The 23,616-nt window shown below is 58.8% G+C and overlaps 1 protein-coding gene across 1 annotated transcript; it reads right to left on the reverse strand.

The window, feature by feature from the left end:
- Positions 1-519: 519 nt before the first annotated feature.
- FAIM2 (Fas apoptotic inhibitory molecule 2) lies at positions 520-20,278 on the reverse strand. The gene is made up of 12 exons (XM_072919539.1): positions 20,037-20,278; positions 18,422-18,602; positions 15,750-15,853; positions 15,597-15,661; positions 14,967-15,020; positions 11,223-11,273; positions 10,554-10,593; positions 9,649-9,686; positions 8,558-8,645; positions 7,788-7,883; positions 2,786-2,839; positions 520-1,401 (listed from the first exon to the last, which is right to left on the reverse strand). The coding sequence occupies exons 1-12, from the start codon at positions 20,049-20,051 to the stop codon at positions 1,252-1,254; spliced, it is 936 nt and encodes a 311-aa protein (XP_072775640.1). The 5' UTR covers positions 20,052-20,278; the 3' UTR covers positions 520-1,251.
- Positions 20,279-23,616: the final 3,338 nt, after the last annotated feature.

Here is a 23,616-nt window from a genome sequence, read left to right on the forward strand (position 1 = left end):
GCAAGACAGTTCTGGGAGGGTGTCAGAGCCTCAGGGTGGGTCACAGCATCCCACATGGAATGGCATTTCCCAGCATGGAAACTCAGCCTCCTCCGTCTCTTCTCTGCCATTTCCTGGCAATATTCCTTCCCTGGGATCCCAATCCCTCACGAAGGGAAGGGAAGGGAAGGGAAGGGAAGGGAAGGGAAGGGAAGGGAAGGGAAGGGAAGGGAAGGGAAGGGAAGGGAAGGGAAGGGAAGGGAAGGGAAGGGAAGGGAAGGGAAGGGAAGGGAAGGGAAGGGAAGGGAAGGGAAGGGAAGGGAAGGGAAGGGAAGGGAAGGGAAGGGAAGGGAAGGGAAGGGAAGGGAAGGGAAGGGAAGGGAAGGGAAGGGAAGGGAAGGGAAGGGAAGGGAAGGGAAGGGAAGGGAAGGGAAGGGAAGGGAAGGGAAGGGAAGGGAAGGGAAGGGAAGGGAAGGGAAGGGAAGGGAAGGGAAGGGAAGGGAAGGGAAGGGAAGGGAAGGGAAGGGAAGGGAAGGGAAGGGAAGGGAAGGGAAGGGAAGGGAAGGGAAGGGAAGGGAAGGGAAGGGAAGGGAAGGGAAGGGAAGGGAAGGGAAGGGAAGGGAAGGGAAGGGAAGGCACTCAGCCAGATGCAAGGGATCCAGGGGAATTTTCCCTGCAGTGGCACCAGGGATGACCTCAGAGAGCTGCACGTCCTGAACAAACAGGTTCTCTGTGCCTGGAGCACTGAAATCCAGCTACGTGATCCCACACTCCACGTTTCCAACAGCAGGAATAGCGCAGAGGCCACCAAGCTCCAATGGGTTGTGGGAAACGGGGCAGTTCAAGGATTCCCCAAGGCTTTTCCCTTGGCTCAGCTGCTTTTCCTGCCAGGATCTAAGCAAATTCCCTGCTCTGCTGCCCTGTTTTGTCACAGCACTTTCACCCCATGCTGGGCAGGACTCAGAGGGCTCCAGCAGCCCCTGGGGCCAGGAAGGTCCCGGTCTCCTGCCCCAGCCTGGGGACAGGTTTGGGCTGGGTGGGAGTTGGGGGAGCAGAAGGGACACACACTGAAGCCCTGCTTTGCCCTCTGGGTCACAAAGGCCTGGCAGCAAATGCACAAAGCTGCGGGAGGGGCCTGGGGCTCCTCAGGGCGTTGGATGGACCAGAAAGGGAGGGACTGGGTCAGGCTGGCAGTTTTGAACCCTTTCACCTCTGCTTCTCAATTTAACCCCTCACATTTGCCAGCACAGGGAGCATCCTGCCCCGCTGCCCTCACTCCTGGCTGGAGCCAAAGAACTGCAGGAAGAAGGAGAAGATGTAGATGATGTCCAGGTAGATATTGAGGGCTCCAAAGATGTATTCCTCGGGGCTCAGTGAGTACCGGCGGTTCCCCATCAGCATCTGCGTGTCCAGGGCCAGGAACTGGAAGGGAAAGGAGGAAACCCCAGGACAGTGACAGGGAGGTTTGGCCCAGGGAGGCAGGAAGGGCTCTAGTGACAGGAGAAGTCCCCGCTGCCTCCTGAACCCGGGATGAAAGTGAAGCCCCTTTTTATGTGCTGGAGCCAAAATTTAAGAGCTCAGAACAAGCTGCAACTTTCCCCTTCCCTCATTTCCCTCCTGACAATCAAACCTCGAGTATAACTCCCACTCCAGTCCCTCTTCCCTCAGTCTTCCTCCATCCCAGGGCCAGCTCTGGGGCCAACCTCCCTCCTCATCCTCTCCCAGAGCCCATAACTTGTTATTCCCAGACTTCCCTCAGGTGGGAAACACCTGCCAGGGAATGAGGTGGTCACAGGGTGGCCTGGCCCCAGAAGGATACAGAGCAGCACTGCCAGAAATCCCAGGTGTGACTGCAACCCACCATTTCCCTGCCTCCCTTTCCTCCTCCTGCCATCCTGCTGTCTCTCATGGCTCCAGAGCTCTCCAGGGCTGCACCATCCTCCAGGAGATGCTTTTTTATCCCCCCAGAACAGATCCCAGCCGAGCTGCCCAGGCAGGGCCAGGCCGAGGCTCTGACTGATGTTTATGGGGTAATTATCAGATGTTGAAGCCTCCTCGGATTTTACAGAGGGATCTTGAGCCATGAATCAGCGCCGAGCTCCCCCCGCGCTCCCTTACAGTGACTTTTATGGACGATAAAGCCAATTGCTCAACTGCTCCCATTCCCAACATGCCCAATGGGCACACCTCGAGCCCGGGACACCCCCGGGCTGAGCCGGGCACCTCCCCAGACCGCCCCCGGCCCGGCATCGCTCCGGAGGAGGCTCGGGGAGACCACCGGGAACAAGCCAAGCCTTTCCTTGGAGGAGCTGCCCAGCTCCAGGGCTTTTCCCACCTGTGTAAACCCTCCTAAAGCCTCTTAATCCCCAATCTCAGCCTTCCCTGTTTTTCTGCACCTCTGTGAGCCAAACTCATCCCAAACCTCGGCTTGCTCTCACCCAACCAGCCCCGACTCGACCTTTCAGCCTCATCCCCGGCTCTGCCCGGCTCTGCCCGGCTCTGCCCGGCTCCCTGCCATCCCTGCCCGGCTCTGCCCGGCTCTGCCCGGCTCTGCCCCGCTCCCTGCCATCCCTGCCATCCCTGCCGTCCCTGCCATCCCTGCCCGGCTCTGCCCGGCTCTGCCCGGCTCTGCCCGACTCCCTGCCAACCCTGCCATCCCTGCCCACCTCCCTGCCATCCCTGCCCCACTCCCTGCCATCCCTGCCATCCCTGCCCCACTCCCTGCCATCCCTGCCATCCCTGCCCGGCTCCAAGCTCCTTCCCTGCTCCCTGTTTTCCCTGCCGGATGCCAGGAGCAGCCACTCACCATGGTGAAGATCCCAGCCCCGAGCAGAGCGTAGATCGCATGGAGCCACGGGACCTGAAGGACAGGGACAGAGGGACAGGGACAGAGGGACAGGGACACAGGGACAGGGACAGAGGGACAGGGACAGGGATGGGGACACAGGGACATGGACACAGGGGCACGGACACAGGGACAGGGACACAGGGACAGGGACACAGGGACAGGGACACGGACACAGACACAGGGATGGGGATACAGGGACACAGGAACACAGAGACAGAGACACAGGGATAGGGACATTGACACGGACACAGATGTGAATACATGGACAGGGACAGGGACACATGGATACGGACACACGGACACGGACATGGACAGGGACACAGACACATGGGACAGGGACACAGGGACATGGACATGGGCACATGGACATGGACATACGGACATGGACAGGGACACACAGACACATGGACAGGGACACATGGACATGGACATGGGCACATGGACAGGGACACACGGACACGGACACATGGACATGGACACACGGACATGGACATGGACACACAGATGTGGACAGGGACACACGGACACATGGACACAGACACATGGACAGGGACACACAGATATAGACATATACACAGGGACACAGGGACACAGACACATGGACAGGGACACACGGACAGGGACAGGGACACATGGACATGGACACACAGACGTGGACAGGGACACACGGACACATGGACATGGACACACGGACATGGACATGGACACACAGACGTGGACAGGGACACATGGACACATGGACACAGACACATGGATGGGGACACACGGACATGGACAGGGACACACGGACACACAGACATATGGACAGGGACACACAGATATAGACACATACACAGGGACACATGGACACAGACACATGGACAGGGACACACAGACATGGACAGGGACACACGGACACATGGACACAGACACATGGACAGGGACACACAGATATAGACACATACACAGGGACACAGGGACACAGACACATACACAGGAACACATGGACACAGACACATACACAGGGACACAGACACATGGACAGGGACACAGGGACACAGACACATACACAGGAACACACGGACACAGACACATGGACAGGGACACACGGACACATGGACAGGGACACACGGACACAGCTGTCAGAGCTGCACAGAATGGGCTATGCAGAACTTCACTCCCAAGGGACTTGGCTCCCATGTGCAGGGGGGAGCTTGGGGAATGCCCTCAAAGCCCTACTGGATTTGCACCACTTCAGCTTCTACGGTTCCTTGGGAGCGTTTCTGTGGCACAGAACAGGACACGGGGCCTCAGCTCCTCTCCTCCCTTTGTATCTGTTTAAACTTCTCCATCAGGTTCTCTTCACTGCAAGCAGCACTTGGCCCCAGTAATGTCCTGTGGAAATCCTGGAATGGTTTGGGTGGGTAGGGACCTTAAAGCCCATCCAATCCCACCCTTGCCATGAGCAGGGACACCTCCCACCATCCCAGGCTGCTCCAAGCCTTGTCCAGCCTGGCCTTGGGCACTTCCAGGGCTGGGGAAGCCACGTGTCCCAGTCTCAGCACTCTCGTGATGGGAACACTTTGGAGCACTCCCAGAATGGATTTATTTACCCAAACACAGCTGATCCCACTGGTAGAAACACCAAATATTCCAAGAGCCGGACCCAGCTTTAATTTGCCTGAGGGAACTGCTGGGGGATCTGTGTCAGAGGAGGTTTGGGTGGGATATTGGGAAAAGGTTCTTCCTCCACTGGAGCAGATCCCCAGGGCTGCTGGAGCTCCAGGAGCACTGGGACAATGCCCAGGCACAAGGGATTGTTGGGATGTCCTGGGCAGGACCAGGAGATGGACTGGATGACCCTGGTGTGCCCCTTCCTCCTTAGGATACTCCATGATTCTAATTAACAAGCACAATTTAAATATGTTAATCCGTGGGAGTCACAGGGGGAATTTCACCAGAACTGGGAGCAAAGCTGAGCCCCTGGGTGGCCCAGAGGAAGCAGGAGACACAGGGGTCACTGTCCCTCATGGACACACAGGGGTCACTGTCCCTTATGGACACACAGGGGTCACTGTCCCTGGGGGGACACACAGGGGTCACTGTCCTTGGGGACACACAGGGGTCACTGTCCCTCAGGGACACAGGGGTCACTGTCCCTTATGGACACACAGGGGTCACTGTATTTGGGGGACACACAGGGGTCACTGTCCCTTGGGGCACACAGGGATCACTGTCCCTTATGGACACACAGGGGTCACTGTCCCTTGGGGACACACAGGGGTCACTGTCCCTTATGGACACACAGGGGTCACTGTCCCTTGGGGACACACAGGGGTCACTGTCCCCTATGGACACACAGGGGTCACTGTCCCCTTGGGGACACACAGGGGTCACTGCCCCTCAGGGACACACAGGGGTCACTGTCCCTTATGGACACACAGGGGTCACTGTCCCCTATGGACACACAGGGGTCATTGTCCCTTGGGGGACACACAGGGGTCACTGTCCCCTTGGGGACACACAGGGGTCACTGTCCCTCAGGGACACACAGGGGTCACTGTCCCCTGGGGGACACACAGGGGTCACTGTCCCCTGGGGGACACACAGGGGTCACTGTCCTTGGGGACACACAGGGGTCACTGTCCTTGGGGACACACAGGGGTCACTGTCCCCTTGGGGACACACAGGGGTCACTGTCCTTATGGACACACAGGGGTCACTGTCACTTGGGGACACACAGGGGTCACTGTCCCTCAGGGACACACAGGGGTCACTGTCCCCTTGGGGACACACAGGGGTCACTGTCCCTTGGGGACACACAGGGGTCACTGTCCTTGGGGACACACAGGGGTCACTGACCCTTATGGACACACACAGGGGTCACTGCCCCTTGGGGACACACAGGGGTCACTGTCCCCAATGGACACACAGGGGTCACTGTCCCTTATGGACACACAGGGGTCACTGTCCCTGGGGGACACACAGGGGTCACTGTCCTTGGGGGACACACAGGGGTCACTGTCCCTGGGGGACACACAGGGGTCACTGTCCCTCAGGGACACACAGGGGTCACTGTCCCCTCAGGGACACACAGGGGTCACTGTCCCTTATGGACACACAGGGGTCACTGTCCCCTTGGGGACACACAGGGGTCACTGTCCCCGATGGACACACAGGGGTCACTGTCCTTGGGGACACACAGGGGTCACTGTCCCTCGGGGACACACAGGGGTCACTGTCCTTGGGGACACACAGGGGTCACTGTCCCTCAGGGACACACAGGGGTCACTGTCCTTGGGGACACACAGGGGTCACTGTCCCTCAGGGACACACAGGGTCACTGTCCCTTGGGGACACACAGGGGTCACTGTCCCTCAGGGACACACAGGGGTCACTGTCCCCTCAGGGACACACAGGGGTCACTGTCCCTTATGGACACACAGGGGTCACTGTCCCTTTGGGGACACACAGGGGTCACTGTCCCTCGGGGACACACAGGGGTCACTGTCCATTATGGACACACAGGGGTCACTGTCCCTCAGGGACACACAGGGGTCACTATCCTTGGGGACACACAGGGGTCACTGTCCCTCAGGGACACACAGGGGTCACTGTCCCCTATGGACACACAGGGGTCACTGTCCCTTATGGACACACAGGGGTCACTGTATTTGGGGGACACACAGGGGTCACTGTCCCTCAGGGACACACAGGGGTCACTGCCCCTTGTGGACACACAGGGGTCACTGTCCCCTTGGGGACACACAGGGGTCACTGTCCCTCAGGGACACACAGGGGTCACTGCCCCTTGGGGGACACACAGGGGTCACTGTCCCTTGGGGCACACAGGGGGGTCACTGTCCCTCAGGGACACACAGGGGTCACTGTCCCTTTGGACACACAGGGGTCACTGTCCCTCAGGGACACACAGGGGTCACTGTCCCCAGGGGGACACAAAGGGGTCACTGCCCCTTGGGGACACACAGGGGTCACTGTCCTTAGGGACACACAGGGGTCACTGTCCTTGGGGACACACAGGGGTCACTGTCCCTCAGGGACACACAGGGGTCACTGTCCCTGGGGACACACAGGGGTCACTGTCCCTGGGGGACACACAGGGGTCACTGTCCTTAGGGACACACAGGGGTCACTGTCCCCTTGGGGACACACAGGGGTCACTGTCCCTTATGGACACACAGGGGTCACTGTCCCTTATGGACACACAGGGGTCACTGCCCCTTGGGGACACACAGGGGTCACTGTCCCTTGGGGACACATAGGGGTCACTGTCCCTGGGGGGACACACAGGGGTCACTATCCCTTATGGACACACAGGGGTCACTGTCCCTTTGGGGACACACAGGGGTCACTGTCCCTCAGGGACACACGGGGGTCACTGTCCCTCAGGGACACACGGGGGTCACTGTCCCTCAGGGACACACAGGGGTCACTGTCCCTCAGGGACACACAGGGGTCACTGTCCCCAGGGGAGAAGGCTCCAGGGGAGCTCAGAGCCCCTTCCAGGGCCTGAAGGGGCTCCAGGAGAGCTGGGGAGGGACTGGGGACAAAGCCTGGAGGCACAGGACACAGGGAATGGATGGAACATTGGGAAGGAATTGTTCCCTGTGTGTTTGGGAAGGCTCTGGGATGGATTTCCCGGAGCAGCTGTGGGTGCCCCGTGATCCCTGGAAGTGCCCAAGGTCAGGCTGGAGCAGCCTGGGACAGTGGGAGGTGTCCCTGCCCATGGCAGGGGTGGGATTTTATGGGCTTTGACCAAAATCCTTCCATGATTCCATCACCAAGGACAGCAGGAAACGCCCTCAGCCCTGGGCCAATTCCATCCCTGAGCCACACCATGGTCCATCCCTGCTCCTCCATCCCTCCATGGGGGTCCCTGCCCATTTCCAGGGAGCTGGGGCCCCTCCCAGCACGCCCAGTTTGGCCCAGTTTGGCCCAGTTTGGCCCAGTTTTGACTCACGTATTGGTAGGGCAGGATGACAGCCAGGACCAGCCCCCCCAGGAACAGCACCATGAGCAGCACGAAGAGCACGCCCTGGTACGAGGTGAAGTCGAACTGCGGCGGGAGGGAGGAATTCCCGTTCCAGGGCTGCCAGGGCTCCCTCTGGGACCCTCCCGCACTGGTTCTGCCTCCCCATCCCCACAGCCACCCCCTGGCCCTGAGCCAGCACTTCCCAAATCCCCGTCAGTGCCACCGGGGAGGGCTCAGGCCCCTCCATGCACCAGGAATCCCAAATCCAGCACGCACAAGTGTCCTCCTGTATCCCACAGCCCAACCCGCTGAGATTTACCACCATGCAGCCTCTTCCAGCCCCACTGACACATCCCAATCCTCCAAAAATCCCAGATTATTCCCACACATCAGCAACCTCCAGTCCCATTTACACCTATGGCATGCCCCAATCCACAAAAAAATAATCTCATTTTACTCCCAGTTATCAGCATCTTCTAGCTCCCACCCCAATCCACAAAATCTCATTTTATTCTCATTTATCACCATCTTCTAACCCCACCCCAATCCACAAAAATCTCATTTTATTCCCAGTTATCAGCATCTCCTAGCCCCCCTTACATCCCAGACACATCCCACCCTAGCACATGTGCTGCTCCACTCTGATCTCCTCATGCCACCCCCTGTCCCTCGGGGTGGTCCTGCCCCCAGAGCCCCCCAGACCCTCCCAGCCCCCCCAGCTCCCTGTCCTGCCCCACATGGGCCTTCCCCAGCCCCACCTTGCTCTGGAAGCTGAAGATGGTGACGGACAGACAGACCAGGGCCGTGATCCCCAGGCACAGCAGCACCGACTTGGTGTTGTAGTAACTGCAAATAACCAGGAAAACCATGTTTGGATCATTCCCACAGGGATGGGAAAGGGGATTCGGACAGGCAGGAGCTGGGCAAGGAAAGCATAAATCCTGCAGGCACAAACAGCACTGGAATAATCAATATTCCACACTGATGTTAAAAAAGGGAGAGAAAAATGGCAGGATGTGTTTTCCTGCTGTTTTGAAGGATGGAGGGAAGGCAGGAGGGTCCATCTGGGCCTCCCAGAGCTTCGGAGCAGCTCCAAGTCCACCAATGCCACTGTCCACAGACAGGGAATGGGGAAGATCCTGACGAGGAGGTGACAAAACCCACCTCAGCGTGAGGGGAAACCAAAGGAGCAGCCCCTGGGCTCCTGCTGAGTCCAGGTTTTGGAAAAGTGCAGGAAGGAGGGATTGGAGCAGGACAGGGGCTGCAGGCTCAGGCTGGAATGGTTTCCAGGCTGGATCAGGGTTTGGCTGCAGTGCCGGGCTCAGCCCTTGGAAAAGCCAGTCCTGCTCTCCCTGGGGGGATTTGTGTGGAGTCACTGGAGTTTTCCCCCTGGAGCTGCTGAGGCTGCGGATTTCTTTGTCCCAACACATCCCTCACCCCCCCCCTGGATCGTGTCCCTCTCTCCAGGCTCCCACGTGAGCCAGGAGCAGATTTCCCGGTGCAAATGAGGGAAGGGAACAGCCTGTGGGATACAAATTCCTGAAAGTGCTGGAAAAAGCTCCTGGCTCACTGCAGCCCCACTGCCTGGGACCTGCCCAGTGAGAAGTGTGGGATCACTGGCTGGTCACCTCCAGCCCATCCAGGTGCTGGCAGGATTTGGGATGTGGGAATCCCCCAGTGCTGCCTCCCTTGGGACAGGGACAGGCCTTGCAAACCTTCCTTGGAAAGTGTTTTCACAGGGAAGCTGCAGCTTTGTGTGACAGCTCAGGTGGCTCAGGAATAAGGTGGTGCCTCAGGAATAAGGAATGTTTTCAGGAAGAGACAGGACACAGGACAGTGCCCAACCCACCTGGAGAGCATTGCAGTGAGATAGGCCATGGACAGGGTCTGGGGGAAAGCACAGCTGGGTTAGTGCCCTCATGTCCCGGAGAGACAGCGCAGGAAATCCCTCAATCCCAGAGAAAAGGGCAGGGAAGCCCCTCAGACTCCCAGGAGAAGGAATTTGGGCAGCATTGGGAACCCTCCAGTGATTGATGGGCACAGAAGAAGGCAGAGGGAGGGCAAACAGCACAGGAGCATCCCCTGCTCCTGCATCCCTCCTGCACAGGTCCCAGCTGCCATCCCTGCTCCCATTCCACATCCCTGCTCCCATCCCACATCCCAGCTCCCATCCCACATCCCAGCTCCCATCCCACATCCCTGCTCCCATCCCATATCCCAGCTCCCATCCCACATCCATCCCACATCCCTTCTCCCATCCCACATCCCATCCCACATCCCAGCTCCCATCCCACATCCCAGCTCCCATATCACATCACATCCCAGCTCCCATCCCACATCCCAGCTCCCATCCCACATCCCAGCTCCCATCCCACATCCCATCCCTGCTCCCATCCCACATCCCTGTTCCCATCCCACATCCCACATCCCTGCTCCCATCCCAGCACATCTCAGCTCTTATCCCTATTCCCACTCCAGTTCCCATCCCAGTTTCCATCCCGGTTCCCATTCCAGTTCTCACCCCAGCTCCAATCCCAGTTCCCCCCAGACTCCAAGATTATTTTTTGCATTTTTTTAACAAACAGAGGCTCTCTTTTTTCCCAGCTTCTCCCATCCAAGTGCAACCGCAGCTCCTCAGCCCAAGCACAGGACAAGAAGGGGATGGAATTCCCACTTTTCCCCAGGAATTCCAGCCTTGCACCCACTGGAGCCACTCTGACCTCAGGGCAGATGTTGGCCAGATGTGCTACTCACAAAGATGCTGAGCAGGATCAGATTCCATGGGAAGTATCTCCTGCAAAGGAAACAGGGGCCAGTCAGCAGGGGCTGTGCCAGGGCATCCCTGAGGGTAATTAGCGACTGTGAGGGTAATTAATGGCCGTTAATGACCCTGCTGGCAGCCACGGCCATTTGGGATCCTCCGGGGCCAGCAGGACAAGGGTCCCCAGGATATTCCTGCTCCACTGGGAGCTGACAAGAGCATCCTCTGGAATGTTTAATTCCCACAATCCAGAGCTGCAAACGGGGGAAGGTTTCTGCCAGAAGTCACAGCTGCAACTGGACTCCTGAGCTGCAGCAACCCAAGGCCTGGAACAGGTTCCCCAGAGCAGCTGGGGCTGCCCCTGGACCCCTGGAGGTGTCCAAGGCCAGGCTGGATGGGATTTGGAGCACCGTGGGACCCCTGGAAGTGTCCAAGGCCAGGCTGGATGGGATTTGGAACACCATGGGACAGTGGGAGGTGTCCCTGCCCATGCCAGGGGTGGCACTGGGTGGGCTTTGAGACCCCTCCCAACCCAACCCCAACCATTCCATGATCCCATGGAAACAGCAGCTTCATCCCTGCCCGTAACAGGGATGGAAACTGAGGAAAACATTCCTGTTGCACTCCCCAGGCTGTCCCAGATCCCAGAGCCTTCCCCCTACCTGGGCCCGGAGCAGCAGGCGAGGATCAGGTAGGTGACGAAGAACACGGCGCTGGAAGGAGAGAGGGAGAGCTCAGGGGGGAAAGGTGGAGCAGGGGTGTTATGTGTAGTAGATATAATTTGCACCATTTCTAATATGATATATGTGATATTGAATATTTGTTAGAGTATACATGTTTGTATTAGGATTCCCCCCCTCACAGGTGAGACCGGGTATAGATTGGAAACTGATTTACAAGTAAGAAGGTACAGCTGGCCAGGAGATGGGCCATGTGTGGTGGGATTTGGGGACACCAGGAGATGGGCCATGGCTGGGGAGATGCAGAAACCCCAATTGCTGATCGTTTGTGTGAACGACCCCGAGATGGGTATCATGGAAATCCTGAGGCAGATACATGTGAATACAGCGTTCCCCTAAATTTCATCAAAGGATTCAACAAACTCCAGACAGTGATTTGTTCTCCCTCATCACCAAAAAAGAAAATCTTATTAACATATGGACTCTGAATAGAAGAAAAGACTGATTGCTGAAATCTTGGCCTCAGGCGGAATTTTCCCTATAAAAACCGATTTTTCCCTATAAAAACCGCTTGTGCCAGGATGGAGGTGTGTGGGCATGGAGGAAAACCTCTGCTGAGGCTGACTTTTGGTGCTGACCCCGGGCTCGGCTCTGTTCTTTCCTTGTGGCTGGCTAGATAAAATTTGATTGTAAAATAAATATTTTATTTTTCATATGAATTTGGCTGGACAAATTTTCATTTATAACAAGGGGGAACTCCCTGGGATGGGATGTTGGAAATGCAGACACCCAGTGGGTCAGGGTAGTTCCTACCCCTGGTCCCTCTCACTAAGCTCCTTCCTGCCCTCAGGGATCTCCTCTGCATGTGCCAGGGTGGGATAAAACATCCCTGGAGAAGCTGGGGGCTGGATTAGAGCAGAGCCAAGGTCAGGTTCAGACCCTGGAGAGCACCCAAATGTGTTAATGGCAAACAGGGCAGGAATTGGGTTTGTGTTGGCTCTTGGGAAACGCTCCTTCATGGAAAGGAAGGTCAGGCATGGGAGTGGTGGAATCCCATCCTTGGAAGTGCCCAAAGCCTGTGGATGTGGCACTGGAGGACATGGCCAGCGGTGAGGGGAGGGTTGGTGGTTGGACTCGATGTTCTCCGGGGGCTTTCCCCACCTTCACAATTCCAGATTCCATGGTTTTGAGGGGTCAGGCTTTGCCCCTCGTTTCCAAACCCTTTGCAGCTTGAGGGTGTCAAGGCTGGAGGTTCTTAAACCAAGGGCTGGAAAAGTGACCAGGCTCAGGCAGGGCTGAAGAGCTGTGCTGGAGGAGGGAGCTGCTCCCTCGGTACATCCCTCCAGGAATGGGAAGTTTTGGACTTTCCATTCCTGGAAGTGCCCAAGGCCAGGCTGGACAGGGATTGGAATAACCTGGGACAGCGGGAGGTGTCCCTGTCCATGGCAGGGGTGGCACTGGATGGACTTTAAGGTTCCTCCAACCCAACCCATTCCAGAATTCCCCTGCTAGAGCACTTGAGGAAGGGCTCAGGGCAGGAGGATCCACTCAGAAAAGCGCTGAGGGACAAGCCCAGGGCAGGAGGATCCTCCCAGCTCAGCAGAGCCCAACGTGCCGTGGCTGCCCAGCCCTGCCCAGGTCCTGGCAGGTTTTACCTCCCAGCACTGACCCCTCTCAAAGCACAGCAGCCCCAGAGCTGAAGGAGGCTCTCCTGCCTGCAGCTGGGTGTTTTTCCAGGCTCTGGAAGCTGCTTCCCCCAGGGCAGCAGTTCCTGATGGCTCCCGATAGCCGCTGACCCTCAGCCAAGGCAGGAGGTGAGGGCAGAGCCCAGGGCCACGAGATCCAGGGCACAGAGATAAACCCAGGCCCAGCTCTCCCACTGGGAAACCAGGAAAGCCAGGCTGGACACGGCTGAGCAGCTGGAGAGAGACTGTTGGGAGCACAGAGCCAGCAGGGTCACCCATCCCTGTCTGCTCCTTATTCCTGCTGAGGTGCCATTCCAGCTGTGGGAAAACATCCTGGCGCTCCCAGGTTTGTTTTACAGAGGTCTCTGGTTAGGAAGGAGACCCAGGCACAGAGCAGGAAAAACTTTTTGAGACACTGGAATGAAGGGAAGGGCTCAGCCCACTGGGCAGTGAAAAAACATCAAAGTCATGGAATGGCCTGGGTGGGAAGGGACCTTAAAATCCACCCCATTCCCACCCCTGCCATGGCAGGGACACCTCCCACTGTCCCAGGTTCCTCTGAGCTCATCCAGCCTGGCCTTGGGCACTGCAGGGACCCAGGAGCAGCTCTGGGAAATCCATCCCAGCCCTGCCCACCCTCACGGGAGGAATTCCTGCCCAATCTCCCACCCATCCCTGCCCTGGCACCACAATCCATCCCCTGGCTCCTGTCCCTCCATCCTTGTCCCCGGTCCCTCTGCAGCTCTCCTGGGGCCCCTCCAGGCCCTGGCAGGGCTCTGAGCTCTCCCTGCAGTGAGGTGAGCACCCCCAGCTCTCCCAGCCCGGCCCCAGAGGAGCTCCGGGGCTCCTCTGGGCTCTCTCCAGCAGCTCCTCATCCTCCCCGTGCGGGCCCAGGGCTGGAGCAGCTCTGCAGGTGGGTCTCACCTGGGCACAGGGGGGAATTCCTCCAGGACAGACCCCCCCAGCTGCCCCAAAAGTGATCCTCCTGGGAAATACAGGGAATAAACTCCATCTGGGCAGGGAGCTGGAAGAGGCGACCCCAGAGGCCAAGGTGGGGACCAGAGCCTCCTCTCCCTGTCCCCTGGGAGGTGACACTGCCTCTCCAAGCCCAGCTGCCCTCTGGAGCACCTTTGGTTCCCTCCTGGTGCCCCAGAGCTGCTGCTTGGAGGGTTCTCCCAGGTTACATAAGCCGGTGTCTCATCTCCTGATTTGGGTGTGAACTGATTAAAGCTGAGTTCACCTCACACTTAATGAGCTGCACGGACCCTGCCAGCAGCGTGGAAAGCACGGAGCCAGGAGATGCTGGCACCTGGGAGCTCCGTTCTGGGCTGGGCTGGGGGAACCAAGGACTGGCAGCCCAACTTCAGGGCTCTGGGATGGAGCCTCAGGAGCGAGAGCCCCACTCAGACATGGCCAGGAACATCCCAACACCTCCAAATCCACCCTCCCCGCCCCATATCCACTGGGAAAATCCCAAAATTCAGCCTCCATGGTGCCCTGAACATCCTCCCAGGTGTCAGATATGGGGTTCTGCAGTGTTTTCCTGACAGCTCTGCAAGGAGATCTTTGGAGCTTCCCAAGGGACCTTCCCAAAATCAATCCTCTAAGGTACCCTGAACACCCTTCCAGGTCTCATGTAGGAGTTTCTACACGGTTTCCCTGGAAACTCCCCGGTTTTCTCTGGCTTTCTGCAGGAAATAGGTATTTTTTTCAACCCTGGTTTCTAGAGCCATTTTTGGGGAAGTGTTTGGAGTTCTCCTCTCCCGTGTCTCTTGCTCATTCAGGAGCAGCCTGGCATGGTGGGAGGTGTCCCTGCCCATCCAGGGGGGCACTGGATGGGCTCTGAGGTCCCTCCCAACCCACCCCACCCCACCCCACGATTCCATGGCCTTCCCCAGCTGCCCCTGGACACTTCAGAGTGATGCTTCACATGCAGGACAGGGAAGTGTTTGGGAAGTGTTGCAGACCCTTCCCACATCCCCACAGCCCCTCTGGGCTGCCTGGAGCACAGGAGGCTGCAGGAAAAGCCAGGGATACTCACTAGGAAGCCCAGTACCAGGCGGAGTGGGTTTGGATGTAGCCCTTGACTGGTTCACTGCAAGACAGAAGGAAAGAGGCTGAGCAGGAAGAACTCACTCAGTCCCTCAGAGCTCAGTGAGCCCAGGAGCAGCCCCAGCACAGGGATTAAAAACCAGCCCTGGGGAATCCTCTCAGCGCCTGTGCCTGGACAGCAACTCCAGCTGCAAGGTGCTGCTCCCCCAGTTCCACACTGGAGCTGGCTGGGAATGGCTCCCACGGGGGATCAGGGAGCCCAAATCCTCAGGCTGGCAGTGATCCATTATTTATTCTGGAGGCAACATGAGCCACAGGCACCCAGAGCGCTCGGTCATCCGAGCTGGAGAGGGGCATGAGCAGGGGAGGGAAGGCAGCCCCTGGAGCTGGGATCTGGTGACTCCCACAGGGAAAACCAGCAGCCACTGCCCTGGGGAGCACCCAGGATGGATGATCCCACCCTGAGCAGGGGTGGGAATGGGAGCAAAAGGACTCAGGGACCTCTGAGTGCTCCCTCAGCTTTGCTGTTCTATTGGAACACTCAGAAAGAATACAGGTGTGACACAACCCCAGGAACCTGCCCAGGTCTCAGATGGCTCAGGACACACCCAGCACCCACCAGAAGGTGAAGAAAGCCACTATGACAACGGTGACCAGGAGCTGGACCATCAGGATGGCGTAAACCTGCAGGGAGAGGTGGTGATCCATGGATCCCAGAGCCCAGCGAGGCCCTCCAAGGGCCCCGAGGGGGAGGGACGTGTCCCTGCCTCACCTTCCTGATGAACACCCTGCGCACGTTCCGGTCGTCCCAGCTGAAGGTCGTGAGCAGCTCCGTGTCCCCCGGGTACCCCCCGCTGCCGTAGCTGGGGCTGGTGCCTGCAGAGAGGCCAGAGGAGCAGCTCCCACCCCAATTCCCCCCCAGCTGTGGGACCCGAGCCCAGGGAGCACTCACAGCTCAGGTGCCCCAAATTCTCAGGCGTTCCTCTGCTCCCTTCCTGCTCCTGCGGCTCCCTGGGGACAGAGGGGGAGCATTCCCACCAACCATCCCAGCAGCAGGCTGAATCCTTGTCTGAGGAAACACCAAACCTTCCACAGCGATGGGAGGGCTGGGATCATCCCTGGCTCTCCTTTACTGGATGGTAAAACATCCCCAGAGCAGCTGTGACTCAGCGTTCCCAGGGAGCAGCAGGAATTCCCTCGCTGCTCTCCTGAGCTCTGTTTGCATCGTGGCTTTTGTCAACAGCATCTCTGCTCCCTGAGCTCCATCCCTCAATCCCATTTCCATGCAGGGACTCAGGAAACAGTTAAGCACCGAGCCTGAAAAAGGAGGAAACATCTCCAATGCTACCGGTGAGAAAAACCTTCCCCCAAATCCTCAAATCCCTGCACAAGTAATCCCTGCTCTGCCCAAGCAGGAAGGGAAGCTCCTGCTGCTGGTTTCCCCTGGCCAGGCCAGGCTGGATGGGGCTTGGAGCAGCCTGGGGCAGTGGATGGTGTCCCTGGCTGTGGCAGGGGTAGGACTGCATGGGCTTAAAGGTCCCATCCCACCCCAACCATTCCATGACTCTGTGATCATTCTGTGCCCTCTTTCCTTCCCTTGCTGAAGTCCCCCCTGCTGGGTTTCCACAGAAGGACTTTTGTGGGATTTTCCTGCTTTACCTTCCTGTCCCTGCCTGGTCCACAGACGCCTCCCCTCCTCCTAAAGCTCAGGGATACCCAAATCCTTCAGGAAGACGGAGCAAAGACCCTCTCAATCTCAGAGCAGACACCAAACTCAAGGTCCTGGTCCTGATTTTCTCCTGTTTTCCTGACCAAAAGTTGCTCATTCAAAATGCAGGAGCTTCACTTAGGTGCCCCCAGCTGGAAACAAGTCTCTGCTGCTGTTCTGTTGTCAGTAAATCCCTTGGTCCTTCCTTCCTGCCCCACTGGAGCTGAACCTCCTGCGTGTTCTCCTGGATCTCTCACGGGTCCCACGGTATCTGGGGACAATCCCTCGGACACTTCCAAGCTTCCTGCACCAAAGCAATCCCAGCCCCTAAACACAAAATTGGCCCCTAAACACCAAATTGGCCCCTAAACACCAGATTGGCCCCTAAACACCAAATGGGCCCCTAAACACCCAGCTGGCACCTCAGTGCCCCAGAGGAGCTGAAGGGGTTTCACCCTCTTCCCTCCCTTCCAGCATCCAGAGGGTTTCCTCCTCCTCCCTCCTGGTGTCCCCACTTCTGTCCCCCCATCCGAGGCCACAGCAGGACAGAGTGTCCTGAGTTCATGGTCACAGAAACAACCCCAAATCCACATCCCTTCTCTGAGGGTGCTCCCACTAAGGTGTGACACATCCCATAGAGTGGGTTTCCCATCTGGAGACCCAAATACCTCATCCCACCCCCTGAACCCCAAATATCCCATCCCACCCCCTGAACCCCAAATATCCCATCCCACCCCATTTATTCCTCACCCACCCCAATTCATCACAACAGCAGAAAACTCCAGATGATCCCCAGAGGCACCTGGGGGGGTTTATCCTGTTCCTCAGGGGAAAGGCTGAGAAACCATCAGAATATTCCAGCACAGACACAGCAGGGGACGTTTTCACTCCTTCCCTTCCCCAAGCGTCCCATCCAGCAGCTGGGTACAACAGGCAGCAAAGGATGGAGCAGGGCAAGGGCTCAGGAGTCCCTAAATCCCATAATTCCAGCATTTTCTCTGGCTGGAACTGTGCTGAGGGAGCACTTAGCCACCCTCAGGGTCACTTCCCAGTCACCCCATCCTGCTCCAGCCCCACTTGCAAGTCTGGGCATAGCCAGGGCTCTGTCCTTTGCTATGGCCCAGCAGAAGATCCAGGGAGCTTCTGGCTGTTGAAAAAACTGCTGGTTTGCCCAGGAACGGCCAGAAGGATGCTGGAACAATCCAGCCTTTGGCTCCAGCCCTGTCCCAGCCTCCCTGGCTCTGCCAACAGCCACACTCAGGGCTGTGACACCAATTGTGACACCAGTTGTGCCACCTCAGCTGCTCTGAGAGCTGGGGCTGGGCAGGAGCTGCAGGAGGGGGTGGGGGGATCCAGCTGCTCCAGAACCTTCCCTCCAGCCCCAGGAACTGGGATTGCTCAGGGCAGCGAGCTGGGAATGGGGATTTCTCCCACCATGGGACTGGAAGGAGTTTACTCCCACGTCTGGAAGGGGGTGAGGTCTCTGGGTCAGCTGGAATGGCTTTTATTCACAAAAATAGACTTTTATGTGTAGATGGAAACTTTTCCACATTGATAGAGACTCTCCTGCGCAGACAGAGGCTCACAGCTGCACCTCCACCCTGGGTGGGCCAAACTGGGCACCACATCTCATCCCCGCTCCCCCTCTCATCCTGGTTCCCTCTCTCCTCTCCAATCCTGGGGGATCTCTGCCCCTCTCCCAGGGCTCACCCCAGCAGATTCATGGAAGGACTTACTGGGATCCACGTAAGCCCAGCTGGGGTGGAGCTGGGCCGCGGGAGGGGCAGGAAAAGCTCCGGATTTCATCCCTTCTCCCGCTGTCGCCTCCTCATAGGAGGGAGGAGCCGGGGGGGCTGTGGCATTGTCCTTCTTGTCCCCCTGCCCCTCAGAGCTGGGGGGTTTGTTGTTCACGGAGAGCTGCAGAGAAAGGGGCAAAGAGAGAGAGAGATCTGAGTAAAAGCATCCCAGAAACTGCTCTGGATGAGCAGCTGGCACGGACAGATTCTGGAAAGGGCTCAGGAACTGGGAGCCCCACAGGAACTGGGAGCCCCACAGGAACTGGGAGCCCCACAGGAACTGGGAGCCCCACAGGAACTGGGAGCCCCACAGGAACTGGGAGCCCCACAGGAACTGGGAGCCCCCCATTCCCAGGCACTGGACACGGGCCCATCCCTGCACCCCCAGCAAGGGTATCCATCACTCAGGGGAGATGGGAAAGCCCTGGAGGTGCTCATTGGGATGAAAAGTTCCAGGTAGGGAGGTCTGAAGGGAGACACAGAGCCCCCATGGTGCCTCGGGCTCAATGTGACACCAAAACCATCCAAGGAATTTTCTGCTTCTCATCAAACTCCCTACATTGCTCCTTAAAAAGAGCTTTCAGTTCCTGGGCAGAAAATCCTGAACTCTCCATTCCCATTTACCCCATTTTGGGTCAGCTGCTCCCAGGAATGCTCTGGTTTGGCCCTCCAGAATTTTCCATTCTCTGCTTCCCAGCATTCTGAGGACTTGGAATTGCAGCAGAGAGCCAACCTGGGGCCACCTGAGCACTCGGCTCTCCTTTGGAACATGATCCCTTTGACCTTCCAGATGGGCCTGGGACAGATAAACTGCCAGGATAAACTCTGCTGCCCACGGAGGAGCCAGCTCAGCCCTGGTGGTGTCCCCACAGCTCTGGGGGGCTGCAGCAGTGATGAGCCCCAAAGCAAGCGGGCGTTAACAGAGCAGAGCAGGGCTCCAGCTGGGGCCACAGGGCCTGAAAACACAGCAGGGGCCGGGCTGGATGTGTCCCAGGGGCAGATCCAGCTGTGCCACCTCCTCTCCTGGCCCCAGGGACTGTCCTTCCATGTCCTTGCCCGTCCTTCCCTGTCCCTTGGGTTTAGGGGGCCGAGTTCATGCAAGCCCCCTCCCCACCTCCCAGATATCCAAGGCGATCCCGAGGGACGGAGCTGCATCCAGAGCGTTGCCATGGCGATGGTGCATGATCTAGCAGAGGATCCACAACCCCCCTCCTCGCTTTGAGAGCACCGGAGAACCCCAAAACCCCCAAAATCCCCAAAATCCAGAGCCCCCGGGCCGGGCAGGAGGTGCTGCCAGGTGGGGACAGGGGTAGGACAGCACCAACAGCTGACAGAGCTGACAGAGCCCCCGATCCCAAAACCAGCCCCAAACCAGCCTGCAGTCCCAAAATCACCCCCAAACCAGCCCCGCAGCCCCTTCCAGCGCCGTGGCCGGTTCCGTACAGTTCCAGCTCCCCTTCCACCCGTGGCTCTGTTCCCCAAACCCCTTTCCAGCTCCCGTTATGCACCAGGGACGGGCTCATCCCTCCCGCTCCGGCCTCCCCCTCCCTCCTACCTTTCCCTGGGTCATGGCTCGGAGGGATGGAGATGGAGAGGGGCGCGGCTCCCTTCCAGCCCTTCTCCCGGGACGTGTCGGGCGGGATGCGGCCCCCGCAGCCCCCGCAGCCCCCGCAGCCCCCGCAGCCCCCGCAGCCCCCGCAGCTCCCGCAGCTTCTGCCTTCGCCTCCCAGCGACGTCCCCGGAGCAGCGGCGCTGCGGCAGAGCCGAACCACCGGCAGCGCACCGCGCAGGGCAGCCGGGAGGCGGCGGGGGGAGAGGGACGGGATGGGGAGAGGGATGGGATGGAGAGAGGGATGGGATGGAGGAGAGGGATGGGGAGAGGGACGGGATGGAGAGAGAACAGGGATGGGGAGAGGGACGGGGTGGAGAGAGGGACGGGATGGGGAGAGGGACGGGATGGGGAGAGGGACGGGGTGGAGAGAGGGACGGGGTGGAGAGAGGGACGGGATGGGGAGAGGGACGGGATGGAGATGGAGAGAGGACAGGGATGGAGGAGAGGGACGGGATGGAGAGAGGGACGGGATGGAGACAGGGACAGGATGGAGAGAGGACAGGGATGGAGGAGAGGGACGGGATGGAGAGAGGGACGGGATGGAGAGAGGGCAGAGATGGAGAGAGACACGGGATGGAGAGAGGGACGGGATGGGGTTAGGGATGGGGTGGGGAGAGGGATGGGGTGGGGAGAGGGACGGGATGGGATGGGGAGAGGGACGGGATGGAGACAGGGAAAGGATTGAGAGAGGGACGGGATGGGGAGAGGGACGGGATGGGGAGAGGGACGGGATGGAGAGAGGGACGGGATGGGGAGAGGGACGGGATGGGGAGAGGGCAGGGATGGGGAGAGGGACGGGATGGAGAGAGGGACAGGGTGGGGAGAGGGACGGGATGGAGAGAGGGATGGGATGGAGAGAGGGACGGGATGGAGAGAGGGAGGGGATGGGGAGAGGGATGGGATGGGGAGAGGGACAGGATGGGGAGAGGGATGGGGTGGAGAGAGGGACGGGATGGGGAGAGGGATGGGACGGAGAGAGGGATGGGATGGGGAGAGGGATGGGGTGAGGAGAGGGATGGGATGGGGAGAGGGACAGGATGGGGAGAGGGACGGGATGGAGAGAGGGACGGGATGGAGAGAGGGACGGGATGGGGAGAGGGATGGGATGGGGAGAGGGATGGGATGGGGAGAGGGATGGGATGGGGAGAGGGACGGGATGGAGAGAGGGACAGGATGGGGAGAGGGCAGGGATGGGGAGAGGGACGGGATGGGGAGAGGGATGGGATGGGGAGAGGGACGGGATGGGGAGAGGGACGGGATGGAGAGAGGGACGGGATGGGGAGAGGGACGGGATGGGGAGAGGGATGGGATGGAGAGAGGGACGGGATGGGGAGAGGGACAGGATGGAGAGAGGGATGGGGTGGGGAGAGGGATGGGGTGGGGAGAGGGACGGGATGGGATGGGATGGGATGGGATGGGATGGGATGGGATGGGATGGGATGGGATGGGATGGGATGGGATGGGATGGGATGGGATGGGATGGGATGGGATGGGATGGGATGGGATGGGATGGGATGGGATGGGATGGGATGGGATGGGATGGGATGGGATGGGATGGGATGGGATGAAGAGGGTGCACGGATGGGGAGGATGTGGGGATTCCGGGAAAGGGATAACCCAGGGTTAGGGAGGGCGTGGGGATCCAGGAACGGGGATGATCTGGGTATGGGGAGGATGCAGGGATAGGGCCCCACTCCAGGCCTGGGAAGCTGCTGCCCCAGAGCTGCTGAACCTCAGGACTGGGATTTGCAAAGGGAGGGGGACTCTGAGGAGCCTTTGCTGCAGCCTCAGAGCCAACGTGGGAGCAGCTCCCAAATCTCCTGGGGGTGCTGCGGGGGGCTGGAGGCTCCAGTGGGACAAGAGGGGATGGCCCGAGCCGGGCCCAGGCAGAGAGCAGGAGGGAGGAATCCCACACTGGACGGCTCCTGTGTCCCACCCTTGTCCCCCCAGGGGGGCACAGGGAGGGTCTGGAGGTGCCCTGGGCAGCCCCACCCCCCAGCAGATTATTGATCAGTGTTATTGATCCAAGCCCATGGACAGGGGGAAATGGGGATCCAGGGGAAGGGGCATTGAGGGAATCAGGGAATCACTGCTGTGATGGAGCCTGGGAGGAAATACAACCTCAGGGCACAGGGAGATGGGGACATCTGCTCTTGTGCCACAGGCAGCAGGACATGGGGAAAATTGTCCCTTTTGAAGGGTGAAGTGGATCCCATAGGCCCAGGACAGAGGAAGGCACAGTGGAAACACAGCCCAGGCTCCACCTGGACCCCAGGAAAGGGGCTGGAGAGGAATCTGAGCTCTCAGCAGAGCAGCCACACTCTCTGTTCCCCCAAAACGAGACAATTTGGAGCTGAGACCCTCCATCCCCCCTCCCATCCCTCTCCAGCCCCTTCCAGTCACTCCTGAGTTTGCCAGGTCGGTAGCAGAGGTACGAACAATAAATCAGCTGTTCTGAGAACGCTGACAAAAAAAAACAAACAAAAAAACCCCAAAAAAACCCATGACGAACTCCAGGCTTGCCAGGCCCCAGCGCAGGGAAGGTGAGGAATCTTTGCAGGGAAACAACGGGGTGAGAAAACCATCCGAGAAATGAAGGGTTAAAGGAAAGCAGGAGCTGGAAGGGCAGGAATGCAGCCAAGCAAAGCAGCCTTGGCATCCACACGGACCCAGCCCGAGCCATTCAGTCGGAAAGGGGCGATTCCAGGACCTGTCAGGATTATTCCGAATCAATTAAGGGTCACTTAAGCACCGGCTCCTCAAGGGCTTCGTTCTCCTGGGGTTGGGCACGGCTGAGAAACCTGGGCAGGTCCCAGGGAGGGAGAGAAACTGAGCCCAGCACGGTCCGATGCGAGGGTGAGGATGGACAAACAACCAAGAACAAGGATGGGCAAAACCCACGGATAAAATCTGACCACAAGGACGGGTAAAGAACCTCCAGCACACTCAGGTGGTGATCCCCTCCAAGCAGGGAACAGGAGCTCCGGGTGCTTTGTGGCACCAATCCCTCAGGAAGCGCCAGGGCACTGCTGCTTCAGAGTCCTTGGAGCCTTAACTCCACATCCACACGCTCCATCCCAGGCTAGGAAGGCTCAAAGAGGTGAAATGTTTGGTCTGGGAGAGGAGAAACTCCCTGCAAAGCAGCAATCCCTGCAGCTCCTCCGGGATAAAAACAGCAGGGAAGAGACACCAGCCCCTGCCCTGCTCTGTTCAGGGAACAACCTCAGTGGGAAGGGACCCCCAGGATCATCCAGTCCAACCCCAAAATCCCACCCAGTTCCTGAGAGTGTTGTCCAAATGCTCCAGGAGCTCTGGCAGCCCTGGGGCCCGTGGGCAATCCCTAGGGAGATGTTCAGCACCCTCTGGGGGAAGAGCCTTGCCCTGATCTCCTGCCTGATCCCCCCTGGCCCAGCTCCAGGCCGTGCCCAAGGTCCATCCCCACCTGGGGATCTCGCTCTGCCCTCCTGGCCCAGCCTGGCACCAAATCCAGCACCAACAGGCGCCACCCCCGTGGGGCTCTGAG

Source organism: Taeniopygia guttata, chromosome 29 (assembly GCF_048771995.1).
Source record: "Taeniopygia guttata chromosome 29, bTaeGut7.mat, whole genome shotgun sequence".
NCBI classification, from domain to species: Eukaryota; Metazoa; Chordata; class Aves; order Passeriformes; family Estrildidae; genus Taeniopygia; species Taeniopygia guttata.